Source organism: Ornithorhynchus anatinus, chromosome 6 (assembly GCF_004115215.2).
Source record: "Ornithorhynchus anatinus isolate Pmale09 chromosome 6, mOrnAna1.pri.v4, whole genome shotgun sequence".
In the NCBI taxonomy this organism is placed as follows: domain Eukaryota; kingdom Metazoa; phylum Chordata; class Mammalia; order Monotremata; family Ornithorhynchidae; genus Ornithorhynchus; species Ornithorhynchus anatinus.
Genome location: NC_041733.1, coordinates 22,517,940 through 22,533,333, shown reverse-complemented (window position 1 = coordinate 22,533,333; position 15,394 = coordinate 22,517,940). Strand labels below are relative to the sequence as shown.

Below are 15,394 nucleotides of genomic sequence, written 5' to 3'. Positions count from 1 at the left end.
CCAGGGGGGAGACGGTGCCAGCCCGGGGCTGGCTCTTCCTCTGAAGATGGACTCGAGACAAATTCTTCTGTAATAAATTTGTAGCGGTGTTTAGTATAGACGACTGGCTTTTCTTAGGGGCAAGGGGGAAGGAGGCGGGGCCGCCGGCTCCCTCGGAGCTGCCTTGGCCTTTTCCCTCCCCTCCGCCTGAAAGCACGCCTCGGCGCCTGCCTTCCGGCCCAAGGGTGCCCCCGGGAGCCCGCGGGCCCGGCCGCGCCCGCCCCCACAGACACGCTCCGTCGACGCGCGCGCTCCGTCGATAATTCTTTATTTCTTCTTCGGTTTCCAAACAGTAGAAAGCCACCGCGTCCCCCCCGGGGGAGGCCCTGCCCGCTGGCCCGGCCCTGGGGAGCGGCCCCGCGCACGAGGGGGGGTGGGGAGGGGAGGGGAGCGGGGGGGGGGGGGCAGTGAAGAGACACCGGTCGAGGGGATCCGGCGGGGGAGCTCAACGGATAGCGTAGCGCACGTAGGGCACCTCGACGTCTTCGCCGTTGTCGTCGTTGCAGCACAACTCCAACACCAGCGCCCGCACGTGTTTGCCCAGCTTCTTCTTCGAGACCTTGCTCACGATCTCCGTCATCCTGTGGGCGGCGGGAGGGGAGCTGCGGCCACCGGCTTCGGGACCCCGACGCGCCCGCCCCCCCGGCCCCCTCGCCCCTACTCACGGTTGATCCAGCCTCTCCTTGAGCTTAGCGGCTGGCATGAAAAAGGAGTAAAGCATGGAGACGCCCTGGGACAGCATGGTGATCTCCAGCTTGTGCTCGTTCTGAGTGGGACGCACAGGAAGGGGAAAAGGTCAAGGCGAAATGGGACCCTGCCCCCCGCTTTCCTCCCCTTTGCCCACGTCCTCCCCGATCCCTCACCTTGAAATAATCCAGGAACTGCTTGAGAGTCATCTCTTCCCCACCTGGTTGAAGCCCCTTCACCTCAAAGCGGTCCCACAGCGTCCACTCGTGCTCGTAGTACTGAAAGCACGCGGACGGACGCCCGTCAGCCCCTCTCCGCCCCCGTCCCCCCGCCGCCCTCCGCCCCACCGGCCCCGGGGCCGCGGTACCTTGTGGCGAGGAGCGGCGATGGGCTCCGAGAAGCCGAAGAAGGGCAGGGCCAGGTTGAGGAAGCCGTTCTTGTAGGCTTCCAGCCGCCGGTGGCCCTGTACCACTTTGTAGAGCTCCAGGCACACCAGCCCCACCACCGCTGCCGTCGTCGTGGCGATGGCCGGAATGATCTTCCCGGCGATCAGCTTGCTCTGCGGGGAAGGGACGGGCGGCGGGATTCAGGCCCGAGCCGGGGAGTGCCTGCGTGTGCGCGCGCGCTTGTGTGTGTGTGTCGGGGGGAGGGGGACCAGGGAAGGTGGCGAGAGACAGCCGAGGAAAGGGACGCCCCCTCACCTTGTGCCGATCGGCAGGAGGGATATCGTAGTTCTCGGCGCGCAGGTTGGACGCGGCCACGATGAAGTCCATGTGGAAGTTACTGTCGTCATCCTGCAAGAGGGCACCCGGCCAGCGGCCCGATCGGTCCGGGGTCCCGCCCCCCCTCGCCCCCCGGCCGCCGCCCGGGGGGGGGGGGGGTTCCCCCTTCCCCACGGTACCTTCTCAAAGTCGACGGGGAACATCTTAAAGCCGGACAGCTTCTCCGGGCTCGGCAGTGTGGCCTTGAGCTCCTCCAGACGGCTGTCATCTGGAGACGCGGCAGAGGGAGAAGAGGTCAGGGCCGCCGGGCGGGGGCGGGGGAAACCTCTCCCCGTCCCCCGACCCCGGGGCCCCGGGAGTCCGCACCGACGGAGGCGTTGGCGTTCTGCAGCTCCTGGTCGGAGACGTGGATCTTGACCCCGGACTTGGGGGTGAAGTCGGGCACGCGCACGCTCTGCAGCAGCCCCACCACGGCCGCCCGGTCCTGGGAGCCGGGCAGCCCGTACGTCTGCGCGAACAGGTTGGCGGCAGCCATGATGTAGTCCAAGTGGAGGGGCTGCGGGGAGAGAAGACGACAGTGAGGGTGGAGGAGGGCGTCACCCTCCGGCCCCATCCCTCCCCACCCTCCCCGGGGGCTCCGTTCCCGCCCCGTCGCCGCCGCGCGCTCACATTGCTGGAGTCAAAGGTGAGTGGGTGGGGACAGCGCTTGGGTCCAGACCAGAAAGGGGCGCCTGAGCTAGTCAGCTGCGAAGAGGCACAAGGATGGAAGGAGTCAGGCTGGGGTCCTCGCCCACCTCCCCACCTCCCCGTCTCCCAGCCGCGATCTGGCCTCGGCCCGGCTCCGCGTCCCTCCGCCCGGCCTTCCTCCCGGCTGCTGCGGCACCCGCCCCGCGCCCGAGTACCTGCTCTGGGGGGAAGTTGTGAAGCAGCTGGCGGATGTTGTTGCTGTACTGGGCGTGCCAGTGGTGACAGGCCCAAGCCACGCAGTCGGCCCAGCCGCGGGGGCGCTGGAGCACCAGGCTGCGCTGCACCGCCTCCAGCACCTCCAGGGGCTGGGTCCCCGCCAGCCGCAGCGTCCTCTCCACAAACTTGGGGTCTCTGGGGAAAGAGCGGCCGAGACGGACAGAGGTCAGAAACGGCAGAAGCGGGGGTCGGGGCGGAGGGGAGGGGTGCTCGGTCCGCAGCTCCGAGGCAGGACTCCAGCTCTTCCCGGGAGCTTTCGGCCTCCGCCCGGCAGACGCGGGCCGGGGCCCGCCGGGGCCGGCGAGACCCCGCGTATGACCCGATCGGCTCGGCCCCTAAGGAGTGCTCGGACACCGCGAACGTTACGCGGCCTTCCGCCCGCCTGCATTTTTCGTCCGTTTACTCATTCGCTCGGCTTCGACGCCCGCGGCGTGCGGAACGGTTCGAAGCGCTACGGGGGGAGAACCAGAGAGTCGCGGCCCTTGCCCTCGGACGGCGTGTGATCTGCCGGGAGGCAGGATGGAATCCAACCGCCATCGGCGACCTGGGCCTTATTAAAAGGGGAGGGGGCACGGTGAGAAAGCTGGAAGGGTCCAGCCGCTCCCTTGGACAATCGGTGGAGGGGGAGCGAAACGGAGGGAAGCCGATGGACGGCGGTCGCGGAGCCCCGCCGCTGCCTCCGCTGCTGCGGAACTATCATCCCGGCTGCCTTCACGCGGTCGATCCGAGCACGGGAGCCAGCGAAGGGAGAGCAGGCCGAGCCAGGGTGGGCGCGACAGAGCCGGGTACGAGGAACCCGGCCCCCCACCGTTCTCCGGAAGGACGGCAGAAGCCAGCGGAGTGGGAACACTCACGTGATATACTGATTGACGTTCTCTGCCGGCTGCTTGAAGAGGCCTTCGAACTCATCTCGGGCCCACTGTGGGGGGAAGAGTTGAGTTCAGCGGGGAACAGAGGCCGTCCTCCAGACGCCCGCCCCGGGCCTCGACGGCCCGGCCCCCCGCCCCTCTTCTTCCCCTGTACCTGCAGCGTGTGCTCAATGGCGTTGGGAAAGTTCTTGAGGGTGCAGATGGGGATGGATTTTTCCGGGGGGTCCTGGCTGGAACTGTACGACTCGGTCAGGAAGGGGATCACCACCTGCACGTTGCCTTTGGTGCCCAGGGTACCCGACTCCAACAGCGGCTTCCGGTAATACACGCAACGGCGATCCATGTACATGCCTGGGAGGCGGGGGTCCGGCTCAGGTCCGACTCGGACCCCCGGCGCCTCCCGGGGGGGGAGGGAGGGGAGCCCGCCCCGGACGCCCAGCGTGGTCCCCACCCCCCGACCCTGCCCTCGCTCACGGGCATCCACGTTATCCAGCGCGTTGGCCACGCCATCCAGCCCCTGGAAGAAGTCGTCGTCGTACACCCGCTCCGTGTCGGGGCCCACCCGGTTCTGGTGACTCGTCACGTGGATCTGAGGATTCATCTGCCGCACGGCCGCCGCCGCCGTGTCCGACTTCATTTTCTGCGGGGGCCTTCCGAGGTCAGCCGGGCCGGCCCGCCCGGCCCCGGCCCTCCCCCGGCCCCCCGCCCCAACTCCGCTCGCCGCTCACCGTGACGTCCCAGGGGCGGAAGAGGAACTGGCGGTTCAGGTTGGATTTCTCGATGGTGTCCATGTCGGTGACGGTGACATCGCCGCCCTCCCCGCAGCCCAGGCCTATCAGGGCGAAGTTCTTCAGCAACTCGCAGCCGATGGCTCCCGCCCCGACCTGGGAAACGAGGCCGACGGGGAGTCGGTTGGCACCCGCGGGGCCGGGGGTAGCCTGAGGGCGCCGGGGGGGGGCTCGAGGGAACGGACGGACGACGGTCGCTCACTCACCAAGAAGTACCTCTGCTTGCCCAGCTTCTCCTGGAGGTCGGAACCGAACACGGCCACCTGGCCGTCGTAGCGGTCGTTGCGCTGCAGGGCGGGGAGGAGCCCGTCAGACGGGAGGCCGAGCCCAGGGACGCCTCCCCGCACGCCTCCCGACGTAGCCCGCTCCGCCCCGGGCCCCCCGCCGCCCCGGCAACCTCACCGGGCGGCACTTCTCCTCCGTCAGGGTGTCTCCGGCCTCGGGCAGACACTCGAGCGCATCGAAATAAAGCCACTGCATGATGGGCATGAACTTCCCCGAGCAGGCCTGCCAGGAGGGAGAGGGGGGAGGACGGGCACAGGTTTGGAGGAGGCCCCGGCGGCCCGGGGTGGGGGCAAGAGAGTAGCAGGTGGGGAGGACCCCGCCTGGTACGTCGGGAGGGAGGGATGAAATGAGTCTGGCTTTTGGGAAACCCAGACGTCGTCCTTCCTCCCTCACCACTCTGGTCCCCGCTCGGTACCTCGGACAGCGGCAGCGCGGCGGCCGGCCCCGAAGGGTCAGCGGTTCAATCGCCGGCCGGCTACCCAGAGGGAAGGGCCGCTGCGGTGCGACAGGGGAGGAGGAGGCCCGTTTTACCTTCATGACCTCCTGGGCCGCCAGCCCCCCGATGAAGGCGTTGACAGGAGCCAGGTCTCCGGCGGCCATGTACGCCAGCTGCCGCACCAGGTCCTCGCTCAGCTCCTCCTGCCGCACCCTGGGTGGGGCAGCCGCGTTGACCGTCCGAGCCAGACCCACCACTTCTTCGGCGTCGGCCTGGAGGGGGGGCGGTCCGTCTCAGCCGCCGCGATCTCCCCCTCCCCTCCCCGCCGAGGTCCGCCCGCCCGCCCCCGGCCACCCCGGCCGGCGGGGCGGAGCCGGGCTCCGTCCGCCGCGCCGCCCGCTCCGCACCTGGTGGCGGGGCCGGGGGAGGCGGCCGTGCTGCTTGCAGAACTGATGGAGGGCCTGGAAAGCCACGTGCAACTGGGCAGGGTGGGAGAACTTAGCAAAGTCCGTCATCACGAAGTCTGGTTCCGCGAGGGAAGCTGACAGGGATTTCTGGGAGGAGGAGGAGGAGGAGGAGGAAAGCCCGGTGTCAGGGGCCAGCAGGGGCTGGACGACAATCCCATCTCACTCGGCCACTCCCGTCCACCTACCCCCGGCCCTCCACGCCGGCAACCCCAGCTCCTCAAGGAGCGAGAGACCGGCGCCGCGCCCGCCCGGCCCCCGAGCGCGGGCGGCCCCGGCGGCCCCGACGAGGACTCACAAAGCTGATTTTCTTGGGCACTTTGACCTGGCTGACGATCCCCCCGCGGACGTAGTCCGAGAACTTGGTGGTGTCACAGACGCTGAAGGTGTAGGGCCCTGGAACGGGGAAGAGGAGAGGGCGTCGAGACGCCGCCCTCCGACTCCCCCCCCCGCCCCCCCCCGGAACCCACCTCCCAAACCCTTCCGCCCGCCGGCCGGGACCCGGGCCGCAACCCCTTCCCCGGCTCACCCAAGACTTTGATCTCCACCGGGGGGCAACCGTTGAGCTCGCTCATGCCCTGGACCTCCGTAAAAGACACAAAGTCTCCGCTCTCGAAGCCGTGCCGAGCCTCATCCAAGCAAGTCACCACGCCCGGGTTGTCCTGGGTGCGGGGCGGAGGGAGAGAGCCCGTCGGGAAAACAGCCCTCCATCCGGGGCTCCCGGCGTCGCGTCCCCCTCCCCGGCCCTCCGGTCCCGGATCTCACCTTGGTGATCATAGAGATCATGGCGCTGAGCGGTTGCTCTCCGTTGGAGTCCGTCAAGATCATCTCTTCCCCGAAGTCGCAAAAGAGCTGGCTGTGTGTGGCGAGGAAGGGAGGGGCGGGGGGCGGGTCAGGAGCTCCATCCTCCGCTCTCGCCCCCCCGGCCGCCCGCTCCTCTCCTCGCCCGGTCCTTTCCGGCCACGGCCCGAGCCGGGCCGGCCACCGGGGCCTCCCCGGGCCCGGCCGGACCTTGCTGAGTCACGGGCCGGGCCATGGGCCGGGATGTCCGAGCGCCCCGGCCGCCCACAAGAGGGCACCACCAGGCGGGGAGACCCGGAAGCCGGCCAAGTAGGCGCGCGGGTGCTCAGCGCCGGGCGCCGCGGGCGCTTACCCGAAGAGCCCTCGGGTGTCGGCCACCACCAGCTTGATGCCCCGACTGTGACAGAAGTCGCCCACGCGCAGCTGCTCCTCCAGGGCGGAATCTGTGAGGACCACCACCTGGGCCGGGGGCGCCGGGGAATCAGCTCCCGGCACCCTGCGGGCGAGGGCTCGCCCCGCTCTCCCGGGAGTCGCTCCCGGTCCGGGGCCGGCGGACGGGGAGGCGCGAGCGACGCGGGGGACGGGACACGGGAGAGCCGGGTCACCGCCGGAGGGGAGCAGCGGGGGAGCCGGGAGGACCAGGGGCCGGGTCGGGGCGGTTCGGCGGGTGAGCCGCCGAGGATCCAGGGAGAGGGCAGGGAGCGTCCGAAAGCCTCGGCGGCGCCGGGGAGGAGGTCCCGTACCTGGAAGCCGCCGAGGTATTCCTCGGTGAGGGGGCCGGTGTACGCGCTGACGGGGACGTAGGTGTTGAGCTCGGCCAGGCGAGGCTGGGACACCTCGGCTCGGTTCTTGCCCACATCTTCCTCCCGCAGATAGAACTGGAGCCGCGGGGTGGAGAGACCACAGTGGCACGATGGGCCCAGTCCGCTGGAAAGTCCCCGGGGTCCCCGGCCCCCGCCCAGAAGCCCGGCAGAGACCGGGAGAGAGACCCATGGCGTACCTGGGAAGAGAGGTCGGCCCACTGTGCCACGCCCTGGTCGTGCACGGTCACGGACTTGACCCCCCCGAGGATGATGTTCTTGGCGATCTCTACGCCCAGACCCCGCAGCCCGGACACCAGCACGCTGGACGTCTGCAGCCGCTTCATCGCCTCGTGTCCCAGCACGTACCTGGGGGGGGAGGCCCAGGAAAACGCGAGTCTGGAGGGGTCGGCGGCCCGGCCTTCTGGGGGAAAATACCCGGCAGAGCCAGGCGCTCCCCAGCCAGAAGCCCCTGAATCCATTCCGCCCCCTCCTCCCCTCGCTTTGAGCCGGACCCCCTCCTCTCCCTCCACTGGTCCCCAATCCTTACAGCTGCCGGGAATAGAGGCCCTCATCGATGTCAGCTTCGTTCCCGTTCTTCGCCATTCCCTGTACACAGAGGGATGGGGTCGGGGGGAGCGAGGGTGACGTGAGAAGTGTGTAACAGTGTGTGTGTGTGCGCGCGCGTGTGTTTGAGTGGGTCTCCCAACAACCAGGCACCGGGAACGTCTCGGGGGGGCGGGGGGGGCCGACCAGGGACCCAGATCACGTCTCCGGGTAGTCCCACCACCCAGTCGGAAGCCGCCTGGAACAAGCCCACCCTGGGGGGAGGAAGGGGAGGTCCCTCACGTTGGCAGGTGCTGTAGGCACGTCAGAAGGTACGGCGTTGACGGAGGAGCAGTTAGAACCTGGCTTAGGATCAGCCCCGGACACGCGACGCTTCTTGGACAGCGGCGAGCTGGACATCTGGGAGAAGGAAGGGGGAGTTCAGACCCGGGCTTCCACGCTCTGACCCCGAAGAGAGGGGGAACCCTCGGGCCCAACTCTCCGGCCCCCCCAACCCGCCCCCGGTGCCCCCCCGGTGAGTTTGGATCCTGGGGTCCGTGACGCTTTAGAATACCCTGGGAGAAGGTGATGGGGCGGAGGAGGGTCCGGTGGGAGCCGGAGGGAGGGAAGAGAGCTGTGCTCCAGCCTCAGGTACCGCGGGTAGGTTGGGCAGGTGGGGCTCAGCCCTGAGTCAGAACGAGTGAATCACTCCCTCCTCCCCTCCCAGGCCCGGCTAGACTGACATCACCACCGGGAGCCCGGCCCAGCCCTGACCTGGCCAGTCGGCAACACCGTGGCAGAGCCAGCGTCCGGCCCTCTGGATACGGACGGCGGGCGGGCGGGCGGGCGGACGCGACCGCTCCAACGGCCAGGCCGGGGAATCCCCTGTAGGAAAGGCTGCCCTAAGCTCCGGCCAGAGGGGCCACGGAGCTGCTTCCCCCAAAAACGGCCTAAGGTCTCTCCCTCCTCCTACCTCAAGCCGGCCCCCTGGGTCCCTGACGGGGGCATCAATGAGAAAGCCCGATCCCCTCTCCCGCGGAAGTGGCCGCCCCACCCGGTCGGCCGGAACGCGTAACATGAAACTGGCCTTGGCTGGCTTGGCCGCTTCGGTCTGGATCTCCAGAGGGCAATCTGGGCGCGCGCGCGGGCGTGTGTGTGCGCTTGTGTGTGTGTCTGCTGCAGCAAACCCCGCGACCCCATCACCCTCCCTGCCCCGGGAGGGGCAGTCAGTCTTTCCATTCAGTTCCTCCTGGGTTGGGGGGGGGGGGGGGGGGGGGGCAGGGGGACAAGCCAAAGTAGCTAGAGGAAGACAGATTTACGGGGCCGAGAGCCCCGGGGCCAGAATCGAACCAAGCCGAGCACCGAGCTCTCGGGGGGGAAGGAGGGGCCGCCGGGGGCATCGTGACGGGCCAAGCGGGCGAGGTCCGTCGGGCCGGGCCGCCGTCTCCCTTCCCGAGAAGCGGGATGCGCGAGCGGCACACGCCTCCCCGCCCACCGAGGGAGCGAGACTGCGGCTGAAAAATTCCGCCACCACCCACTGGCGCCAGGAGCTCCCGGACGGGGGGCGACGGCTCCGTCTAAAGGAGCCCCGGTCGAGGCCCGAGCCGCTCCCCGGGCGGCGGGGCCAACCGGGGGCCCCCAAGACGCCGGAGGGAAGCCTCCCGGTTCCGACGGCGGCGGACGGTCGGGACCTCGGAAATCGCCTCTCCTCTCCGACGGGCTCCGGGGACCGGGCGTCGCGACGCCCTTCGGCGCCCGCCGCTCCGTCCGCCCCTCACGCCGGCCACGGCGCCCGTCGGCCTACTCGAGGCTCCCTCTCTCGCCAGCCCATCGGGGGGGGGGGGGTCTCCCCCGACTCTCCCCTTCCGACCCTCCTCCTCCGGGTCGGGGCAAGGATGCGGGGACACGGAGCGGACCGGTGGAGAGAAGGGGAAAAGGGGGGCTGGAGACACTCTGGGGCCCAGCTCCGAGCCTCCTCTTACGTCGACCGAATACACGATAGCTAAGGTGGGGTTGGGGGGCATCGGGTCCCCTTCTCCGAACCCGTTCCCTCCCGTCTGCTTGGCCGCGCTGCAGAGAGGCGGCCTCCCGGCCTCCCGCCACAACGGGGCTGGGGAGGCCAGGCCTTCCGAGGGACGGCACCCCGCCGGCTCCCCGGTCCCCTCTCTCCTCTCGGTGGCCCGCGGCTACAGAGTCGGCTCGGGGCGACTCCGGGCACCGAGGCGCTGCCGTGGCGGCCGCCGGGCCCCTCGGGGGGGGAGGGAGGGGCGCTGCTGGTGCATACGGTTCCCCCGAGGGGCTCGGGGGGGCACCGGAGGAGATGTGAAGGCGGGGGCGGAGGGGTTGCTGGCCCTGGGCCGGCCGGGCGGGGCCCGCTCCTGCGGCACGAGGACCAGCCGCCGCAGCCGCAAGAAGAGCCCGGGGGGCGGGGAGGGGGAAGGAGGCGCGGCCTGGCAGCCCGGGAGGGGGGCACGGCCCGGGGTCCCACCGGGGGGGGGAGCCGCCGCCGCCGCCGCCGCCGCCCCTCCCACGGTCAGGACCGGCCCCGTGGCGAGGAGCGGAGGAGGGGGAGGAAGGAAGGGGAGGAAGGAAGGGGAGGGAGGGGAGGGGGCTCGTTACCAATGCCGGTTCCCCAGGCCCCGGTCACCACAGTCTCCTCCGCCGCCGCCGCCGCCCGAAGGAGCCGAGCCGAGCCGGGCCCGGCCGGGCCGAGCGCCGCGCCGAGTCCTCCCGCCCCCGCTCCTCCCGGGCCCGGGGGTCTCCGCGGCCGCGCCGGTGCCCGCTCCCCACCCGCCGCCGCCCTCGGCCCCGCCGCAGACCGAAGCCCAGACACAAGATGGCGGCCGCCGCGGCCGAGCCCGGAACAAAACCCCGCCGCCCCGCCCCCCTCCCCCCCCCTCCCCCCCTGCGCCGCAGGGCCCGCATGCGCCGCCCGGACACGCCCCCTCATGAATAATCAATGAGCGCCCGCAGCCCCCTCCCCCCGGCCCCGCCCCCCGCCGCAGGCGCGCCCCCTACAGGGACCAGCCGGAACCGCCCCCGCCCGCCCGGCCCCGCCCGGATAATGATCACGTTGGTCAGCGCTGACTATGGGCACGGCACTGTGCTAAACGCCGGGGGGGGAGATACTGAAGCAGCGGGGCTCGGTGGAAAGCGCGCGGGCTGGGGAGCCAGAGGTCGTGGGTTCGAATCCCGCCTCGGCCGCCGGTCGGCTGGGGGACTGGGGGCAAGTCACTACTTCACTTCTCTGGGCCTCGGTGACCTCATCTGGAAAATGGGGACCGAGACTGTGGGCCTCCCGTGGGGCAACCTGATGACCCTGTATCCACCCCAGCGCTTAGAACGGTGCTCTGCACAGAGTAAGCGCTTAGCAAATACAAACAGGGTCATCGGGTTGTCCCATGTGAGGCTCACGGTTAATCCCCATTTTACGGAGGAGGTCACTGAGGCCCAGAGAGAAGTGAAGTGACTTGCCCACAGTCACGCCGCTGACAAGTGGTAGAGCCGGGATTCGAACCCACGACCTCTGACTCCCAAGCCCGGGCTCTCGCCACTGAGCCACGCTGCCGCACACGGCAAATAGCGCACACCAGCCCTGCCCCACCGGAGAGGTCTCCGCAGAGCCCCCCCCCCCCCCGATCCCAGCCCGGCCCACCACGACGACCCTCTTCTCCTCCTCCCCTCCCTTCCCCGGGCTCAGCCCCGGCTCCGCACCCCCCGACCCCACCGCGACCGCCAACCCGAGGCCCAGGGGAGCCTCTACCCCACCCCATGAAGGTCTCCACACCAGCCTGCCAGGTGCGTGTGGGCCCCAAAGGACACATTTCTCCATCGCCCGAGGTTCCCCTATGCCCCCTCTGCCCTCTCTCTTTCCTTCCCAAGATCCCGGCAGCGTGGCTCAGTGGAAAGAGCTCGAGCTTGGGAGTCAGAGGGCCACTTGTCAGCGGTGTGACTTTGGGCAAGTCACTTCACTTCTCTCTGCCTCAGTAACCTCATCTGTAAAATGGGGATTAAGACTGTGAGCCCCACGTGGGACCACCTGATGACCTTGTATTCACACCCCCCCCCCCCCGTGCTTAGACAGTGCTTGGCACGTAGTAAGCGCCTAACAGATGTCATCATCATCATCCCTGCTCCCCAAGCAACCCAGAAACAGACCCAGATCCTGGGCAGTTTAGCCTGACGCCGGCCAAAACGCACCTGCATCTGGGGAAGTCGCGTACAAGGACCGGCCAAACTGCCCTAGTATGGGGTCCGGACGACGATGGGCGAAAAGGGATTTCTCCAAGCTACCGGGCCTCACTCCTTGCAAATCCTAGCAAAGAAGCCAGTGGGTACAGCCGTGAAGGCAACAAGGACCTCTGGTTCTGCTTTGCTGCTGTGGATTGCAAAGCCCCTATCTGTTGCCGGATCGTACATTCCAAGCGCCTAGTACAGTGCTCTGACACAGTAAGCGCTCAATAAATACCACTGAATGAATGAATGGCTCACCTTCCCCTTCTATCAGAGATGCAGTGCTGGTCCTAAATGCTCCAGTGGAGCCAGAAACTCTATCCTTAGGGGGATGACTTCTTGCTGCTCTCTTTCCCAGCTCCTGGGGCTCAGGTTCTGGTTTGCTATGTGTCCCGGACTGGCTGAACCCCACAAAGGCAGTATCATTAATAGAACCTGAAAAAACAGGACTTCTTCTGGTAAAATCCAGGTGAAAGAAGACACTGAGGCAAGAAGGGACAGTAGGGCCAGGCCCCTGGTCAGAGCTTTTTCCCCTTCCTGCACTTTAGTTATACCACCATCCCTTCCCTTTTCTTGGCCATGGTTCTTTGAAAACGTTAAAGAGAAGTAGCATGGCGGCCTTAGAAACAGTAGTGGTCAAATCCTGAGAAAACAATCTTCATCTGGAATGACTCCAGCCTGAGGTGAAGCACACAAGTCCTCCTGCTCCTCCCTTTCCTTTCTCCCCTCCCTTCCCCCTGGTCTCCAGTTGAACACAGTTCGGATAGAAGACCACCCCAGGTCCGGTTTCTAGCTTGGTAACCAAAAGGCAAAGTCAGGGAGATCCAGAAACATTCCAGCCGTGTCCTCTATCTATTCTGACCCAGGGGGTCCCATCAACGATCCAGTCACATCCTCTCTCCTGGGGGAGGGAGGCGTAGAGAGATAGATAGATGGATGGATGGATGGATGGATGGATGGATGGATGGATGGATGGATGGATGATAGATAGATAGACAGATGGTGGTGGGCATTATAGCAACCTACTTGGAAGAATGAACTCCTCAAATCTCATCCCCCCCCTCCCCTTATTCCTTCTGGGGCCCCAAATTAAAGGAATATCCCCCCCCAATCTTATTCCTTCTGGGACCCCCCAACTAGAGGAATAATAATAGTAATTATTATTATGGTATCTGTTAGGTGCTTACTATGAGCCCCACACTTCTCTGAGCGCTGAGGTAGTTACAAGGTAATCAGGTTCACCCCCCAGCTTCACCCCCCCCCATTTTCCAGATGAGGTAACTGAGGCCCAGAGAAGCAGCGTGGCTCTGTGGGGAGAGCCCGGGCTCGGGCGTCAGAGGTCGTGGGTTCTAATCCCGGCTCCGCCACTTCTCAGCCGTGTGACTTTGGGCAAGTCACTTCACTCCTCTGGGCCTCGGTCGCCTCATCTGTAAAATGGGGACGAAGACTGTGGGCCCCACGTGGGACACCCCGATCACCTTGCATCCTCCCCCCAGCGCTCCGAACAGTGCTTGGCACATAGTACGCGCTTAACAAATACCATCATCGTCAGCATCATCGTTAAGTGGCTTTACACTCACTCCCTCGGTGAACTCATCCACTCTCACGGCTTTGACTACCATCTCTACGCAGATGACACGCAGATCTACATCTCCGCCCCTGTCCTCTCCCCCTCCCTTCAGGCTCGCATCTCCTCCTGCCTCCGGGACGTCTCCACCTGGATGTCTGCCCGCCACCTAAAACTCAACATGAGCAAGACTGAGCTCCTCATCTTCCCTCCCAAGCCCGGTCCGCTCCCAGACTTCTCCATCACCGTGGATGGCACGACCATCCTTCCCGTCCCGCAGGCCCGCAATCTCGGTGTCATCCTTGACTCGTCCCTCTCGTTCACCCCACACATCCTATCCGTTACCAAGACCTGCCGGTTTCACCTCTACAATATCGCCAAGATCCGCCCTTTCCTCTCCACCCAAACGGCTACCTTACTATTACGGGCTCTCGTTATATCCCGGCTAGACTACTGTGTCAGCCTTCTCTCTGACCTCCCTTCCTCCTCTCTCGCCCCGCTCCGGTCTATTCTTCACTCCGCTGCCCGGCTCATCTTCCTGCAGAAACGATCTGGGCATGTCACTCCCCTTCTTAAACAACTCCAGTGGTTGCCTATCGACCTCCGCTCCAAACAAAAAACTCCTCACTCTAGGCTTCAAGGCTCTCCATCACCTTGCCCCTTCCTACCTCTCCTCCCTTCTCTCTTTCTACCGCCCACCCCGCACGCTCCGCTCCTCTGCCGCCCATCTCCTCACCGTCCCTCGGTCTCGCCTATCCCGCCGTCGACCCTGGGTCACGTCCTCCGCGGTCCTGGAACGCCCTCCCTCCTCACCTCCGCCAAACTGATTCTCTTTCCCTCTTCAAAACCTTACTTAAAAATCACCTCCTCCAAGAGGCCTTCCCAGACTGAGCTCCTCTTCCCCCTCTACTCCCTCTGCCATCCCCCCTGTACCTCTCCGCAGCTAAAGCCTCATTTTCCCCTTTTCCCTCTGCTCCTCCACCTCTCCCTTCCCATCCCCACAGCACTGTACTTGTCCGCTCAACTGTATATATTTTCGTTACCCTATTTATTTTGTTAATGAATTGTACATCGCCTTGATTCTATTTAGTTGCCATTGTTTTTACGAGATGTTCTTCCCCTTGACGCTGTTTAGTGCCATTGTTCTTGTCTGTCCGTCTCCCCCGATTAGACTGTAAGCCCGTCAAACGGCAGGGACTGTCTCTATCTGTTGCCGACTTGTTCATCCCAAGCGCTTAGTACAGTGCTCTGCTCATAGTAAGCGCTCAATAAATACTATTGAATAAGTGGCTGGCCCAAGGTCACACGGCTGACAAGTGTCGGAGCGGGGGATCAGAGGCCACCCCCAAGCCCGGGCTCTTTCCCCGAAGCCACGCCGCCTCTCACGGCTGGGAACTGCAGCCCGGTGGCTCAGTTTCCCCGCCCTTAAAGGGACAAAACGCCTGGGCGTGGGGGAGGGGGGGCGGCGGTGAGTGGGCGATTGGCGCGGGCGGCTGGGCCCGGGGAGCCGCGACCCGGCATCTGCCCCCGGCCCGGGGCTCAGCTCCCCCTGGGAGGGGGGTCTGCACCCCCAGCTCCCCCCCGGGGCCCTGGAGGCCTCCTCCTCCTCCAGGGAGGGTCCCAGAAGGACCGGCCCGGGGGGTCACGACGGAGGCCCCTCACCGGGGTCACGCCAAGGGTGGGGGGCCCCGCCGGGTCCCCCGCGGCCCCTCGGAGGAGCCCCCCCAAATGGCCTCCGGGTCCGGGCTCCCTCGGAGGGTCCCCCCCGGGGGGGGGGGGATTATTCGACGTGGGTCCCCCACCCACCCTCCTCACCCCCTCCGCCGGGTCGGTGCCACCGAGGCCTCGTCCTGATCCCCCGGGACGGTCGCCGTCGGAGCCGGAGCTGGAGCGCGGGGCCTCCGGGCCGAGCCACCCAACCCGGCCACGGACGGACGGACGGACGGAGGGGAGGGGAGGGGAGGAGAGGGGACCGTACCACCGCCGCCCCGGCAAGGGGGGGGGAGAGCGGGACCCACCACCCAACGCCCACCCAAGCCCCCCGCCCGAAGACGCGCTCTCTCGCTCTCTCTCGGCGCCGAGAAGCTCACTTTGACGCTGCCGAGGAGCTATTTCCACCCCCAAAACGGGCAGCCGGAGAAATGAGCGGAGCCAGGGAAGAACCCCCCCCCCCCCGGCCTTCACGGGAGGGTTT

The 15,394-nt window shown here is 66.9% G+C and overlaps 1 protein-coding gene across 4 annotated transcripts; it reads right to left on the bottom strand.

Moving 5' to 3' along the window:
• Positions 1–290: 290 nt before the first annotated feature.
• Positions 291–15,132, bottom strand: UBA1 (ubiquitin like modifier activating enzyme 1). 4 transcript variants are annotated; one of them, XM_029067292.1, is made up of 26 exons: positions 15,016–15,132; positions 7,704–7,820; positions 7,405–7,463; positions 7,055–7,223; positions 6,798–6,932; positions 6,407–6,513; positions 6,019–6,109; positions 5,783–5,915; positions 5,552–5,649; positions 5,197–5,343; positions 4,885–5,061; positions 4,471–4,575; positions 4,275–4,355; positions 4,009–4,164; positions 3,755–3,920; positions 3,435–3,631; positions 3,266–3,330; positions 2,351–2,546; positions 2,118–2,192; positions 1,815–2,004; positions 1,628–1,716; positions 1,428–1,520; positions 1,094–1,285; positions 903–1,004; positions 705–805; positions 485–620 (listed from the first exon to the last, which is right to left on the bottom strand). In XM_029067292.1, exons 2-26 carry the CDS (start codon positions 7,818–7,820, stop codon positions 485–487), a joined length of 3,177 nt encoding a protein of 1,058 aa, XP_028923125.1. In that variant the 5' UTR covers positions 15,016–15,132. The 4 variants fall into 4 exon arrangements, with proteins under 4 accessions (XP_028923128.1, XP_028923125.1, XP_028923126.1 ...); XM_029067293.2 differs by lacking the exon at positions 15,016–15,132 and adding an exon at positions 10,020–10,107; XM_029067294.1 differs by lacking the exon at positions 15,016–15,132 and adding an exon at positions 8,175–8,285.
• Positions 15,133–15,394: the final 262 nt, after the last annotated feature.